Source organism: Cyprinus carpio, chromosome A8 (assembly GCF_018340385.1).
Source record: "Cyprinus carpio isolate SPL01 chromosome A8, ASM1834038v1, whole genome shotgun sequence".
NCBI classification, from domain to species: Eukaryota; Metazoa; Chordata; class Actinopteri; order Cypriniformes; family Cyprinidae; genus Cyprinus; species Cyprinus carpio.
This window is the reverse complement of record NC_056579.1, coordinates 17,155,775-17,172,243: the sequence shown is the minus strand read 5'-3', so window position 1 is coordinate 17,172,243 and position 16,469 is coordinate 17,155,775. Positions and strand designations below refer to the sequence as shown.

At 35.8% G+C, this 16,469-nt stretch overlaps 1 protein-coding gene across 2 annotated transcripts in view; it reads left to right on the top strand.

Annotated features, from left to right (window-relative positions):
• LOC109074691 (solute carrier family 23 member 2-like) overlaps window positions 1-15,646 on the top strand; it is a 30,404-nt gene extending 14,758 nt beyond the window's left edge. For both annotated transcript variants that reach the window (XM_042762551.1, XM_042762552.1), the window contains 12 exons: window positions 30-146; window positions 1,529-1,686; window positions 5,287-5,375; window positions 5,470-5,537; window positions 6,814-6,995; window positions 7,111-7,231; window positions 8,347-8,503; window positions 9,355-9,502; window positions 9,597-9,702; window positions 10,826-11,093; window positions 11,189-11,284; window positions 12,165-15,646. In XM_042762551.1, the coding sequence (XP_042618485.1) occupies window positions 30-146; window positions 1,529-1,686; window positions 5,287-5,375; window positions 5,470-5,537; window positions 6,814-6,995; window positions 7,111-7,231; window positions 8,347-8,503; window positions 9,355-9,502; window positions 9,597-9,702; window positions 10,826-11,093; window positions 11,189-11,284; window positions 12,165-12,418 (1,764 nt within the window). In that variant the 3' untranslated portion in view covers window positions 12,419-15,646. The remainder of the gene's footprint in view (window positions 1-29; window positions 147-1,528; window positions 1,687-5,286; window positions 5,376-5,469; window positions 5,538-6,813; window positions 6,996-7,110; window positions 7,232-8,346; window positions 8,504-9,354; window positions 9,503-9,596; window positions 9,703-10,825; window positions 11,094-11,188; window positions 11,285-12,164) is intronic.
• Window positions 15,647-16,469: the final 823 nt, after the last annotated feature.

Sequence of the window (16,469 nt, the reverse complement as noted above, 5' to 3'; positions counted from 1 at the left end):
CCATGTGTCTTGTTTCCTCTCCCCTTCAGTGCTCCATATCAGAGACTGTGGACAGTGCAGACAGCATTGACGCCAGGAGAATGGACATGATATACACCATAGAGGACACACCACCTTGGTACCTGTGTGTGTTCCTAGGTTTACAGGTACAAAAATATGCACAGTCACATGTGGACATACTTACTTGGTTTTGTGTTTTAATAGTTTTAAAGGTAAAATGTTGTGATACTTACTTGCTCAACTTTCAGCAGTGAAACTAAACTTTGAAGCAGTGGTACTCAACTTTGCAGCAGTGACCTCCGAGTTTGAAGCAGTGACCCTCATCTTTACAGCAGTGAATCCTAGACTTTAAATCACTGACCTATGCACAGTCACATGTGGACATACTTGTTTTATTAAAATTTGTAGAATTTGTAGTAGTGTTTGTAATGTTTAAATCATTTTTTAGTGATTTTGAATGATTTGACCTTAACTTTACAGCAGTAAAAACTTGACTTGGAAGCAGAACACTCAATTTTACAGTAGTAACATTCAGCTTTACAACAGTGACCATCCAGTTTGAAGTAGTGGCCCTCATTTTTACAGCAGTGAATCCTGGACTTTAGGGCAATGATGCAGTGACCCTGGATTTCATAGCAGGGATCCTAGACTTTGAAGCAGTGGCCCTCAACTTTCGGCAGTCAAACTAGACTTTAAATCAGTGACACTCAACTTGAAGTAATGACCCTAGAATTTACAGCAGTGACCCTTGACATTAACGCAGTGATTTCACTTTACCCTAGACTTGTGTAAGATTTGATGTAGAGACCTGCGCGAGATGGATTTTTTCATTCTGTCCTGCTCCCACCCGCAAAAGCCCGGATAAAAGCAGTCAATGTAGATTTATTTTTCAGTATATGCATGAAATTTACATGAAATAGTAAGTTCTGTGTCTCCTAGCCACAACATTCCAGCATAAACACTCCGGATAAAATATGTTATTAAAGCATCAGCATTCACAAACCACTATTATTTTTAACAGAAAAGCAAGCATAGGCTGCTGCATGCATGGTTTGGCATGACAGAATGCGAGCAAAGGGTGCTCTCTTTATAATCACTAGAAAGCCGACATCTCAGTTCATCGCGATCTCACAAAGCTCTGTTATAACACAATGAATAAATGCACAGTGAATCTTTCATAATGTCTGCACTTCGTGGGTTATAACGAGGAGATTCATAAGCACGCAAATTTCAGCACTGCACAAGAACTCAGGCGTTTTGAGCTGTGAGTGGATTCTAACTTAAACACCTCTGAATGGCAATAGCGTCCCAGAAATCAACAGATATGTCTGTGATTGGCTACATTGCTATAAATGAATAAAAACTTATTTGTTTTTTGATATTTCTGTTTTGCGGGAGTACCGCAAATCATTGTCCCACACTGCACTCTGTTGCTTTGGGTCCAGGGGGAGTGCAGGTCTCTAATTTGATGTTCTCCTTTACAGAGATAAAAATAGTGATATTTTTTTTCCACACCATTCTTCCTCAGCACTATCTTACCTGCTTCAGTGGAACTATCGCTGTGCCCTTCCTGCTTGCTGAAGCCATGTGTGTGGGATTTGACCAATGGGCAACTAGTCAGCTGATTGGCACCATTTTCTTTTGTGTGGGCATCACCACCCTGCTGCAGACCACCCTTGGCTGCCGGTAAGTGTTTTTTTTTTTGTTGTTTTTTGTTTTTAAAGCAAGCTTTAGCTGTTAGAATGTGTTCCAGACACATTGTGCCATGGTGACAATGCAAGATACAGGTTCGCATCCAGCCTGCATGGTGACATCACATGCAATGCTCCACTGTCAGTGGAGTTTACTTAACTTACTTACAAGTAAGCTCAACAGTTTACTTATACCTTATATAACTGTCTTTCAGAATCTGTTATTCTGATCAAAACATATAAAAGTATTCAGTATATGGCAGAAACCCATCTGTTGTTCACTTTTATTGTGCACACAGCTTTTATTGTGCACACAGTATGGTGTGTGTGTGTGTGTGTGTGTCTGTGTGTGTGTGGGGGTGGGTGGTTTTATTGATTACTTTCAGGATGTTAGTTTTGGTTTTATTTCTTTTTGTTCACTCATTCTGACCACAGTAAAGACAGCTGTGAAGAATCTCTGCTTTCTCACTGGCTTGTCATCATCATTGACATCGTATTTGAAATTATGTTGTGCTTGTGAGATATTCTTCAGCAAAGCTGTGTATAAACATCGAATGCCTGATCAAAGTGTGAGAGCATTATTAGCACGTCTTGATGGACAGAACATGTTGAACACTGCATCACTCGTGTTCATGGGTTGGATAAGCAAGTCAGAACAAGGGCATGAACGTCATGACCTCACACAGGTGAACTTGGAGTTTCCAGTTACTGGAAAGCTGTAATTAAAGCAAAAGGTAAGAGTTTTCATGGAAGACAGAAGTTGGCATCATATATTAACAGGCTGTGTTGGCATGTCTGAGCATGTACTTGAGGTTAGTGTGAATATCATTCTAGAGTATAATGCTGAGAGATTGTAAATTGTAAATCTAGATATTTTTCATCCTTTTTAATGATGTTCAATATACATTTCCATAATTTATGTTTTTGCACAGAAATGGCTTAAAACAACATCTGTCTTCCTCTTTTTTTACCATGTTTTGTTAATGTTTTTATTTATTTGTTTTTTTTTTTTTTTTTTTTTTTTTTATTTTTGTTTTTTTTTTTTTTTGTTTTTACTGTTAGTTGTTGTTTTTTGTTATTTTTTTCCTCCACCTTACAGTACATTGTTTTTCTTTCTCCTCCCTCTTGCTGAAAGTGAAACCTAGATTTAGTTTTGATTAAAATATTTCTTTCAGTTCTGTGAAGAGCGAGGGCGTTCCGAAGTTTTTTTCCACTGGCTACAAGACCTGACTACATTCTCTCCTCCAATTACATTTTTTGAAGACCAGTTTCCTGATATTGACCTATAGCTTTGAGATTTCTTTGAAAAGATTTCTTCTTCTTAATGACACTCAGTCATATTAGAATAGAATAGAAATCAGTGTTTTAAATTGTTATAAATAAATTAAGCCTTGTTGAATACAAAATTTCTTTCCAAAAACCTCTTATCAACCCCGAACATTTAAACAGTAATGTAAATATTCAACAAAAACATGATTCACTAAATATCACTAATTATTATTATTATTTTTTATTTTTTTTTTATTTTTTTTGTATTTACATATAATTTGCAAACCATAAAACACAGGGTGGATCAGTCACCAATCTGGTGACCAGTGGCTCCATGACCCTTATGTCGCCTCACCTCTGCTTTGAATAAGGATCAAGTGCATTTGATAAAACAAACGAGTACATTCTGATCCCTTTAAAAAAATTACTAGTGCGTCAGTGTCTTATCTACAGTCCTTGGGTCCGTTTATGCCCATACAAACATATAAAACATCATCAATCACAGCAACTCAGGAGACTGTTAATTCCTCCGTAAGTTTCAACTGTTAATGTTTTGCTGCTGCACTTCACTTAAATGTAATTAATGCCGTAACATTGTTTGATATGACGTAAAACCCCCAGTGGCGTAGATTGTGGGAGGAGGTGGAGGAGGCTGAGTATCTGTGGAGGTCTGATCCTTTAGGCTGTTCATGTCATGGATATTTAGCCTTTGCCTGTTCTGTGTCTGGCACTCAATGTTCTTTTGTGGCCACTTTGCCCCTTGTATAAGATGTCTGTACTGCTCATGTGATCCCTCTGTTTTGACATCAATTGCTCGTGGCACATGCTGTCTCCAGGGAAACCCGAGCAAGTGACCGAAAATAGAGGAAATGAGAAGAAGATAAGAGTGGGAAGAAATGGGTGAATGTTGCCGTAAGACCTTTGTGCTGAATCAATGTATGTGAGCTTTACTGATACTTGTTACATCTGACTGAACATTTTTCCGCTGAGTAGAGGATAAAGAACTGAAGTTTTAACCTTTAACATTCTCTTTATCTGGACACACATAAGGCAAACCTTTTAAATTTGATCTGTGCTCTTCTGGTGTAGTTATGTAAAACATGGTCCTTTTGATATTACTGTGTGTTTTGTCATTGCTGGGTCATGATGACCCTCCTCCCCTCTTTGTTGCTCTGCAAATTAGCAACAAGTGTTCTTAAGCAAAGATAAAGGGGAAAAAATGAGAGCGAGTTTGAAAATCAGTGGCCTTTTATAATTATAATTTGATGTAGCAGCAGTCTTTACTGACAGACTTGCGAGCCCACATCAGTGAGCATTTGAGAAGTGTGTGTGGAGACATCTAGTGGTTAAAGCTGAGCTGCCCAAACCCCCTTTTGATAGGAACTTGGTTGAGGGGTGTAGGCTAAAATTAAATGTTGCATTATATCCAACTACATTACTGTATAAAAAAAAAATAAAAAAAATAAATCATAATGATAACAATAATAAAACATTTGTAATAATCTTTTAAATGTAATTCTTTTTAATCAAATTCACAAATTCACAAATACACACACACACACACACAAATATATATATATATAAACACACACACACACACACACACACACACACACACACACACATTTCAAGGCAAATAAAATGAAAAATGTTAAAACTAAAATATAAATTAGAAATTAACAGATGCTTCAATTATATGTTTTTTTGTTTTTTTCGTAATATCCTTTTGTGGCATGGCGGGCCAAATCAAAGGTCAACATGGGCCGTGTAAGTCTTAAAATGATTTACATTTAGATAATTTATTTTGATTTTGATTAATTTAAAATGCTATTAATTAAGTACAACAACAAAATGTTATTATATTTTAGAGTTTTTGTATTTTTTTTGTATTTGTAATGCCATATAAGCTTAGATAGGAGGGCATTTGAACAGTGAGGGGCTTTGGACTCAAAAAGGTTGAGAACGACTGCCTTAAACCACATGTACAATGGCTGGTGTTACATTTCAGTCACATGGTCTATTTTTGGACAAAAATAGGCTGCCATAAGGACCTGATCTTGCATTGTTTAGTCAAAGGTCTGATTAGCTGAGACTAAATAGATGTTAGTGTTCATGACAATTGTTCTTTTATAATTATAGTTGAGTGATTTACAGACAAATCACAAACAGAATGATCTGATCACTGACTCATGATGTGGTTAAGAGCTCCTCTTGGTGACCATTACCTGTCTTGGAGGATAGATGTTTCCAAGGAGCAGGAGTGTTTGAGTGTGTGTTAGTACAAGCTGTTCTTGTGAATGATTGTGTTTTTGTGTTTTGCCTCCAGGCTTCCATTGTTCCAGGCTAGTGCTTTTGCTTTTCTAGCCCCAGCAAGAGCCATCCTTTCACTGGATAAGTGGAAATGTAACGCAACAGGTACATGTTGCACACACACACACACACACACACACCCATGTCCCCTCTCAGTCACACTTAAGACCACTATTCTGATTGTCTTGTTTCTCTGCAGCTGTTCCTCTATTAAATGCCACCGAGCTGCCACACACAGAAGACATCTGGTACCCCAGGATACGAGAGGTGTGTTAAAACAAAGAGAATCAAGAACAGAACACGTATTTAATGAGGAACATTAATGTAAAAATCGATAATGGAACTGATGGTGAGAAACTAATGAAATAAAATGAGGTGACAAGTTAAGGCAGAGTTGTTATAAAGGCTCTGAATTATTATAAAAACATCTCTAGAACAACAATGACTGTAAATGTTAATAAAAAAGGTGGTAGTTAACAAATCATTTTTACATCAGTATTTAATGTTACAATGGATTAAATACCTAAATCAATTTTTCCCAATATTTTACATTTGTATAGTTAATTAAAAACTTGAAATGTGATTACTATTTATTTAAAGTACAATAAACCATGTAGTGACTCAGGAATTATGAGCTATTAGAAACTGCATTTAAGAATTCATGTTAGTGTTTATTTAGTACAATAAAATCAGTGCAAAAACAAATTAGGACATGAATTATGTGTGGAAGTGAATATACTGTAAAGATAAGTGGAAACTAAATGCATCAATGTGGATAAAAAATATATATATTTTTTTTATACACAAATGAGTAGTTGTTATATACAAGTTTAATAATGTATATGTAATATGCGATTAAATTAAACAACTATAATGTACAAGTTGAAGCAGTAATGACTATAGACACAGAGCTCCTTTTTTGCACACGCTCACTCTGTGTGTGTCACAACACTGAAGGAGACGACTGAGAACAGACAGGTAATCTTCAGGCTTTTATTCCATCCTTACAGGGGATATATTGGAGGACTTAACTTGGTCTTAAAGGGATAGTTCACCTTCAGTTGTTGGTCCCCATTGACTTCCATAGTATGGAGAGGGGGAAAAACAAATGCTATGCAAGTCAATGGGGACCAGCAACTGAAGGTGAACTATCCCTTTAAGAGGTGTTCTCCAATCTTGTGGGTTTGTAATGCCATTACAGTGAATAAATGATGAAAGAATTTTCATTTTTGGATGAACTATCCCTTTATCTGTCTTTTAAGATACTTTTGCATAGACAGATTTGATATTGATTTTGGTGTGGCAGACAAAGACAAAGCAACTTGAGCTAAATTAGATTAAACAGAACATTACGCTGTCTGGAGGTCTTTGTCAATGACACTTTTCAATCTTTGATCGCTTTTAACCTTTAACTGTTTTTTTTTTTTCAGATCCATCTTTTTCGTCTTTTTTTGTTCTTTTAGTTTATTTGTATGATGATCAGATTTAAGCACTTCAACTTTTAACTTCTTTCTCCCACTCTGTTTTTCTCTTGTCTCTGTAGATCCAGGGTGCTATAATCGTCTCATCTCTAATAGAGGTGGTCATAGGGGCCTTGGGTTTGCCAGGTGTCCTGTTGAAGTACATCGGCCCGCTCACCATCACCCCTACTGTCACTCTCATTGGGCTCTCGGGCTTCCAGGCAGCTGGAGAGAGAGCAGGCAAACACTGGGGCATTGCCATGCTGTGAGTACAGCTCTCTCTCTCACACACACACGCACACACACATGATGGCTGTGTATATAGCCAAACTATAGCTCAGTGGATGCAGTGTATAAACTCTCTCCTCTCTATTAAACAGAACCATATTCCTGGTGCTGCTGTTCTCTCAGTATGCGCGTAACATCCAGTTGCCGCTCCCAATCTACAAATCCAAAAAAGGCTGGACGTCTTACCGCCTGCAGCTGTTCAAGATGTTCCCAGTGAGTTTCTCCACATTAATTCAAGACAAACACAACAGTTTACAGCTACAGTCATCTACAATTAAAACAGAATTATTTTGTTATTGTTTTTATTTTTTTGGTATAAACACATATGTTTTCTTATATTTTTGTGATGCACCGATTCCACTTTTTATCAAATAGAGATTTCCTTCAGTTATTTTCACACTTAATTATGCCCATTAAAATGTATTGGACAAGATTTTGTTAGTTTCACTGTTTATTTTATTGCTCTATGGTATTTCATATTTCATTTAATAGTGCATTAGAGCTGCTTCATTGCAGAATCTCAGTATGTAATCACAAGAAGTCGTCCTGTAATAATGCAGGGAAACAGCAGGAATTAACATATTTTCTGAAATATAATTCACATTTTTTTATTATCTGAAATAAAACTTATATTCCAAAGCAACTCATATAATGCAATTAATGTCCCCAATATATATATATATATATGTATATATATATATATATATATATATATATATATATACATTTTTTTTTTTTTTTACATTCAAGAGATCTTCTCTGAATAATTATATTTTCTGATTAATTGCAAATGTTGCATTTTAAATCTATTGTCAGGTAAAGCTGTTGAACGTGTTGTTCCATATCTCAAAAATCAGTGTATTGCGATTTTTATTTAGAAAAATGATCCACATTCTCATAAAGGAATTATCATGATCATAAGCAGTCTGGTGTCTCAGGCTTCCAGGAGCGTGAGGTGGCATTTTCAGAGGTTTGGCACAGCTCTTTAATCTGCCGTTAGCTCTGATGACAGCCGTAATTACCATGCTGTTTCAGAGATGAGATCATTTTGGCCTGTGTTTTTAAATGGAAGCACAGCAGACATGGCAATGAAAGTGAGTGTGGGTGCAGATAGAGGCAAGCCAAAATACACAGATTGATCCTTGATGATGAATCGTGAGAGAGTTTCAGCATGCAGTGCTGTCTGCTTGTTTGAAAGCTAGTGAAGAAGGTTGGATAACATGTCTGGCTTTGTGTTCAGCAGTCTGGGTTACTCATCAGAATTTTACATGAGAAGAGTTTCTTTTTTTTAAGTAGCTGAGCTTATCTCTTTTTCTTTCTCTCTGTAGATCATCATGGCGATCCTTGTGTCATGGTTTCTGTGTTTCATCTTCACGGTGACTGATGTATTTCCTCCTGAGAAGGACAAATATGGGTTCTACGCCCGAACAGACGCCCGACAGGGCATCCTGGCAGCCGCCCCCTGGTTTAAGATACCCTACCCCTGTGAGTGTTGGTTTGTGTGTGTGTGTGTGTGTGTGTGTGTGTGTGTGTGTGTTGCTCTTTTCCAAAACCTAGTGAACTGCCCATATTTCTGCACCTCTTAAGGCCAACCCTTGTTAAAAAGTAGTATAGTGAACTGCCTGCTTAAAATTTAAAAAAAAAAAAAAAAAAAAAACCTACTTACGGATATAATATATTTTTTATGTGTGAACTGAATGTTATGTTTTAGGAGGCTTAATTGCATTAATTAATTGCATTATTGCAATTAAATGGAAAAAAAGTATTATCATTTACATTTATATTAAATGTAACTAGCTTAACTTTAAAGTGTTTTTGACCCACCAAAGTAAGACTTAATTACTTACATCTTTTTATGTAATTTCATAATTACTCCTATTGTTTTTGAAATATGGTAAAGTGTGCTGACAAGCATTTATGCCCAACTAATTTCATTTCTATTAAAACTTACTTGTTGTGTATTTTTTTAAAATAATATTTTAATTACACATTTGTAATATATTTGTAGTTAATAGTGTAATTCATTTATATTAGTTTTTTTTTTTTGTGTATTTTTTGTAATATATTTGTAGTTAATAGTGTAACTTTAAATGTAATATCTATACATCAAAATAAGTTTGTTTCTTTAAGGTGCAACAAAAAACTTATTATAACACAATTATTTAACTGTACTTTATTGAACTACATCAGTTCTTACATTTAAACTGAGAATTACAGTGAGAACTAAATTGTGTAGTGAATATAATATATTCAATAAACCGTCATGTGGTGGGAATTGTTAAATGCTAAACCTGATAAGATTATAATGATGCTTTGTTTGAATGGTTGTGTTCTAGTCCAGTGGGGGTTGCCCACAGTGACAGCAGCAGGGGTGATTGGGATGCTGAGTGCTGTAGTTGCCAGCATCATAGAGTCCATTGGAGACTATTACGCCTGTGCCCGTCTTTCCTGTGCCCCGCCTCCACCTATACATGCCATTAACAGGTACACAACACGGACACAATTGCAGATACCAAAACTGATAAGACACCTAGTATGTTTGGTTGTCCTAATGCTCTAATTGGAATCTTTTTCCCAGAGGGATCTTCATGGAGGGTCTTTCCTGTGTTCTCGATGGTATATTCGGGACAGGAAATGGCTCCACATCTTCTAGCCCCAATATTGGAGTGCTGGGGATCACCAAAGTAAGGTCTTTTCCTATTCAGCCTCCCTGGTATTTCTTTTTTGTAATCCTGTACTACGAAGGAACCCAAAATAGCACCATCTTGACTCGTAAACTGGCTTCAAGGAGCTGGGTGTTAAAAGTGCTTTCAGAGAGCAGTCCATATAGCAAATAGCAGCATGTGTTAGAGTTTGTAGTGGCCCTCAGTGACTGCAGCAGATCATTAGCACCCTAAAGACCTTCAGTACTGAAGAGAGCAGCTCTTGAGGTTCCAGCAATCGTAACTTAAAATAAGCTCTGGCTGTCTATGTATTCCCACAAGAACTTACTTATTTATTTATTTATTTATTATGCATGCAACTACTACACATGAGACTACTACTTTGATTTTAAATACTTTAAGTATTACAGTTCCACAATTACAATTTGTGCTGACACGTTTACTTCAGCAATTTGGGAAGGAAACTAAATACCAGTTAATTTATGGACATACGCTTCATTTCAAACCTTTGGGGTTAGTGCAATTTTTAATTTTTTCTATGTAAGAAATTAATACTTTTATTCAGCAATGATGCATTAAATTGAAAAAACGTGACATTTATAATGTTAGTATATTTCTATTTCTAGTATCTATTTCTTTTTTTTTTTTTTTCTATCAATAACTCCTGGAATATCACTGTTTCCCAATTAATACTGGATATATTTTTTTTAAGAATATTTATATTTTTAATAATAATTATTTCTTGAGCAGTAAATCAGTAATATTAGAATGATCACGTGACACTTGAAGGCTGGAGAAATGACTATCACAGGAATCAATTACATTTTAAAATATATTAAAATAGAAAACTGTTATTTCAAATTGATAATATTTCACAATATTAGTATGTAATATTCACAGTTTTCAGTAAAATAAATGCAGCCTTGGTGAGCATAAAAGACTTCTTTCAAAAACATTAAAAAAATCTTACTGACTACAAACTTTGTAAATATAGTGTATATTTCAGCTGTATTGGTTAGAAACTTTTTGTTTATAGTGTATATTTCTAAATAGCAATGTGGATTGTGTGCTAGTCATGTAATGCACTTGCTGCAGGAGTTATTCTCTGATTTGTCTTTTCTTCTCTGTGTGTTTTATTGTGTAGGTGGGGAGTAGGCGAGTAATTCAGTATGGCGCGGCACTGATGCTGTTACTAGGAATGGTGGGTAAATTCAGTGCTCTCTTCGCATCATTGCCGGACCCAGTTCTGGGGGCGCTGTTCTGCACTCTGTTCGGCATGATCACCGCTGTTGGCCTTTCCAATCTGCAATTTGTGGATCTCAACTCCTCCCGCAATCTGTTTGTCCTTGGCTTCTCCATCTTCTTTGGCCTGGTCCTGCCCAGCTACCTCAAAGAAAACCCTCTAGTGACTGGTAGATACACAAACACCTGTATACTCATCCAAAGGGAAATGATGATTGCTTCTTGAGGAACTAGTGAGGAACCATATTCTTTTCTTCTTTTGTAGGTATAGTGCAGATAGATCAGGTGCTGAACGTTCTGCTTACGACTGCCATGTTTGTAGGAGGTTCAGTGGCGTTTGTGCTGGATAATACTATTCCTGGTAGGTGCAAATCTCATAATAAACTCATAAACACACTGTTTGTCTGAAAAAGAACTGCCATTTCTTTTCAATCCAATTAAACATTTGGTGAAAATTCATGTCACTTGGTAGCTACCTGGTAGCTGTCACCCTTCAAAATATCCGAACTAGTTCATGTATAATTTGCAGTTGCAAAAAAAAAATATTGTTTTTAAATAATGTCATTTTAATTTATGTAGTAATAACATAGGAATAAAACATGCATTTTTTTTGTACTGTTGTATGATGTATGATGATGAGTTTTTGTAATCACCATTTGGAGTTGAAATTATAATATTAAGACTTTATAGCACTATATAAATTAGGGCTGTACAAATGTGGCCAAAAAGTGATTATACATAAATATGACTAATAATAACAATATTAATAATAATAATAATAAAAATGTTAAATAAGATGTTTAACAATCAGGCTTTTATTTTGTTCCTGATCTTCTCCTGTGTAAAAATATACAGTGCTGTGCTATACTTTGAACCACAATTTAATTCCTGTGGCTCAGTGGTAGAGCATTGCGTTAGAAGTGCAAAAGGTTGTGGGTTCGATTCCCAGGGAACACATGTTAGGTAAAAATGTTAGCCAGAATGCACTGTAAGTCGCTTTGGATAAAAGCATCTGCTAAATGCATAAATGTAAATGTAAATTAAATCAAAGCCGTTGCGATTTGATAATCACACTAAACCATATTGCAATTTCAGTTTTATTTTCAAATAGTTGTGCAGTTCTAGTTTAAAATATTTAGAAAACATTATAAACCTTTAGTTCTTTCTTGTTGATGATGTTTTAGTTCATTTTTGGTGCATTCCCTGCTTCGCTGTCATGAAGTCTTTCTATTCTGTTCCAGGCACCCCGGAGGAAAGGGGCATACGCAAGATGAATCGTGGAAACGGTGTATCTAAACGGGAGAGAATGGAGTCTTACGACCTTCCGTTTGGTATGGACTTCCTGCGGCGCCATCGCATTTTCCAGTACCTCCCAATCAGCCCAACATTCACTGGCTACCGATGGAGCATCCTCACCAACAGATGCCATGAGCGCCACGACAGGAGAGAGGACGACATGCCAACAAAGCCAGAACTGGGAGAAAGTGGGGTATAGTGTTTAGCCCCGGTAGGTTTTTAGATAGTAGTCGCAATGCTCCATTCCACCCAGTCAGTGCAATCCGCAGTCCAGTCCTTTACTAAACAGCCAGCTATAAACTCTTTTCATCCCACAATCCTTTAAAACCCTGTATCGTTTGTGATTGACTCATCAAGTTTTTCATCAACGCTAAAGTTGGTTTCTAGCTGTGAACACGGTTTCTAAAAACTTTGACAGCACAGCAGCTTCGGCATTGATCTGAAAGTGTCTCCATGACAACCGCGAGTGGATACAATTCAGGTTGTACTTGTTCATCTCTCTATGTGTGGGAGCACATGTGAACAGAGACTGAAAGATCACTTTATATAATCTACTGAATTTCCAGTATCAGTGTTCCTTTTTTTTTTTTTCGACCTGCACTGCTCCATCTGCACAAAGCATCCTTTTGAAGATAATTGGATGTTTGAATTAAAACGACGCACTAATGAGTGCTCTCACACACTTTCACATTCACATCAGACGTGCTCACACTCGCATTATGCATGGTGCAGTTCCGGATCCAGTTAAAGCAAGAGGATCGATAAGGTTTACATAGTGATGCAAGGTTATTGTGCTTTATGTTTAAATTGCATTGCTTGAATTAACGCACAAAATGTAGTTAGCTTATTTCTAATTTAACTTCTAGAGTCTTGCTTCCAAATCGTTAGTTAGCTGCTATTTTGATTAAAAGCTCATATCGAAAGGGGTGTTTCTTATTAAAAACTGTTATTTGACGCCTTGAAATTGTAGTGATTGCACGTTTTGGAGGCAGATAGCTATGCAGTAGGTAAAGTTAGATGAAAAACGAATGTACTGTCAGTGCATGGTTTGCAAAAGAATGAAGACTGGAAGGGAAAAACTTGAGAATTGTTGCACTCAGGCAGTCCCATTGTTTGATATAGGTGGCACTTCCTCACTGCTGTTCAAGTGAATGTGGTTTATAATGTAGATTCCCACAAGCACTGCAGATTTAGTTTGTTTTTGAACACAGAGAGGGTGGGCGGCACTTAGTGGGCATTTATTTACAGGTTCTCCAGCTGTACAAATCCTATTATACTGTATTATCACAATCAATATCTAATCCTTAATATTTAGTTGTAACTATAATTTCACATTTCCCATCTTTGGTTTACATACATTTTATGATCTTTACAGTAACAACATGTACAATACAAAGCATTTTTTTTTTTTTTTTTTTTCAGTCATGGAATGATGACTTCAGTGGCCCTCGTGATTTAATAGTGTGCGGTTGTGCTTTAACCTCTCATAGGCTCATAGTGTCAGATCAAGAGTTTCTTTTGTTGATTTGTAATTTATTTATTTATATATATACTATGTCTACTATCTTTGTGCAAATCTTTTGCTGCCTGTAAGCAGGACATGGAAGATGCAGTTCTCCACTCTAAGGTTTGATTTGAAATGCTGAAGGTGTATGTGTGTGTGTGTGTGTGTTGCAGCTGAGAAATTGCAGTTTTATATTACCACATTCTTGACATTTACAACATAACTGGTGCTTCCTCAGTGAATCATTCCAACTAACATGTTTGAGATGTTTTTTTTTCCTCTTTCTAGCTGACCTGTAATACAGCTTGATGTTGGTTTGTTGGATTTGTGTTGTATTAGTCTTTAACCGAAACCCTAATTATGCAAGGACCATTTCACTTGGTAACACAATGTTATAACTGTTACTTTGTTTTCAGCCTTATTTACACATTTAAAAAAAAAAAAACTTCTGTGAATTACAGCAGGAAAGAACACATCGCAGAGTGTTTTTAATGTGTTTGAGAATGTTTAAGTGACAGTGTTTGGGACCTAAAAGCCAGATCTGAGTTCTGTATAATAATTTACTTACTGCTTCATCAACACTGCAGTAATTGAGTAGAATAAGATCTACAGTTCAAATCACTGAGTGTCAAAACACAAATTATGTCGTGAAGAATTCATTACTATAACACTTTGTGTTCCTAAAATACTCTTCTTCTAAAACATTCAGCATTTTAAAGTGTGTTATAATGATTGTCTAAGAATCCAAAGTAAATGCAAGTGAGAAAGTGTGCAGTTTGCCACTAAATCTTCTCCCATTCACACCGATAGTGCTTGCAGTGGTGTCAGTCCTCATCTCCTTAAACTTTTATCCTTAAATAGTTTAGTGAAATGTTATTGTATGACATCTTATGAAGACCTTTCACATCCTGTGGTGTTTGTCTGTCAGTCATAAAGGTTTCTACGGCAGTGACATGCATAAATATTTGTCAAGTGATGGGGATTACTGAAAAAAAAAACAGTATAGCAAAAGTTGATTTATTGATGCTAAATATGGTGTTTAATATGAGAACATTTTGGAAATACAAGCTCTTGTGCTGAATTTCAGTATCCACTGAGATGTAAAGTGTGTGATAGGTCTTAATAACATGGTGGCATGTGATTCAAAGAAAAACAGCCCTTCAGTTATTTTGAAGGAGATATATCTGAAGAATATACTTCGTTTCTCTGAACTGCAATGTTTTTAATGTTTTATTGTTTTGTTTTTTTACACATCATTTTGTGTTTTTACGGACAAGATGTTGGGAAAAAAATGCTTATCTTAAATCATCATGCTGCAGAGCGCACCAATTTGTTACATTTTATTTGAGTAAAACAAATTCTCTTTTTTGTTGTCTTTTTTTTATCTTTAGTTTGATTGAATATTTTTGTTAACTAGACTGTTTTCATATTGTATTTTTCTAACATTACTTCCATGTTAAAAGTAGTACAAAAAAAAAATAGAATGCATAATGCATTGAGACTATTATAAATATATGAATATATATATTTAGGGCAGAATGTGCTATATTCTTGGACCAGCCATTGCAGCTCCTGTAAGTAGAAACAGCAGAAATTGTTTTGTTCCATGTCCCTAAAGATATTTAATAAGATGTTTCTGAGCAAAACATAATGTCTTTTGTCTTTTTGTATGTGTGTGTGTTTGTGTGTGTATCAAGGTTCCCCGAATAAAACAGTATATATCAAGTATTTAAAAAGGAAATATTATTCATAATAATTATAACTTATTATTATAAATAACATTTTATAAATAATTATTTTCATGATTATTCAAACAAATCAAATTACACTGTTGTCTATTCCTGCATCCTTGACTGTTTTCAGGATCAGGCTATAGCACAAAATAATAAATAATAAAACTTTCACATTTCAAATTAATGAAAATACTTTTTTTCAGAATTATGGTCTAGTTATGTATGCAAGGTGACAGTAAAATCTTGGTCTCTTTTCTATCTGATCTGGTAAACTCATTAAGTATATCAGGTTACACATATCTGTTCTTCACCTCTGCTTCTCCCCCATCAACCCTGTGTGTGTGCGAGTGTGTGTGTGTGTGTGTGTGTGTGTGTGTGTGTGGTGTGTGTGTGTGTGTGTGTGTGTGTGTGTGTGTGTGTGTGTGTGTGTGTGTGTGTGTGTGTGTTGACCGTAACCATCTGAGTTAACATGATTCAGCACACACAACTCAACCAGACAGTTAATAGATGCAGGCATAGTGGAAGCAGAGCGAAGAAAGTGAAGAGATGCTGTCAACAACACCAGGTCTATTCTTCATGGTCCCATTTGAGTGGTGGGTTCTACATTATTAATAAAGAACGCAGTTTATTTATCAAATGATACAATGAATAAAGTATGTTGTATTTTAATACTGGTAGTCTTAGTTCTTCTTAATCCTGAGCTCCCTAAACTCTTTTACTGCTTTTTAGGCTGTATGAACCCTATAACAGTGCTCTGGACAGATGGGTGGATCATAGCTGGTACCAGATTACAAGAGATTAAACTATATCAGTCATTAGCTCAGATTTGCTCATTTTCTGACCCGTAACAACCCATGATGATCTAATCCTCACCTTCAGTGTAACTTACCAGTTGATTCCAAATTTTAAGTGCAAATGTTCATTGAACAGCCATATATATACATATATCTGATTTAATGTAACCAGGCTTATTTTTAGAATTTTATAACGTGAATCTGTCTTATCCAAAATGT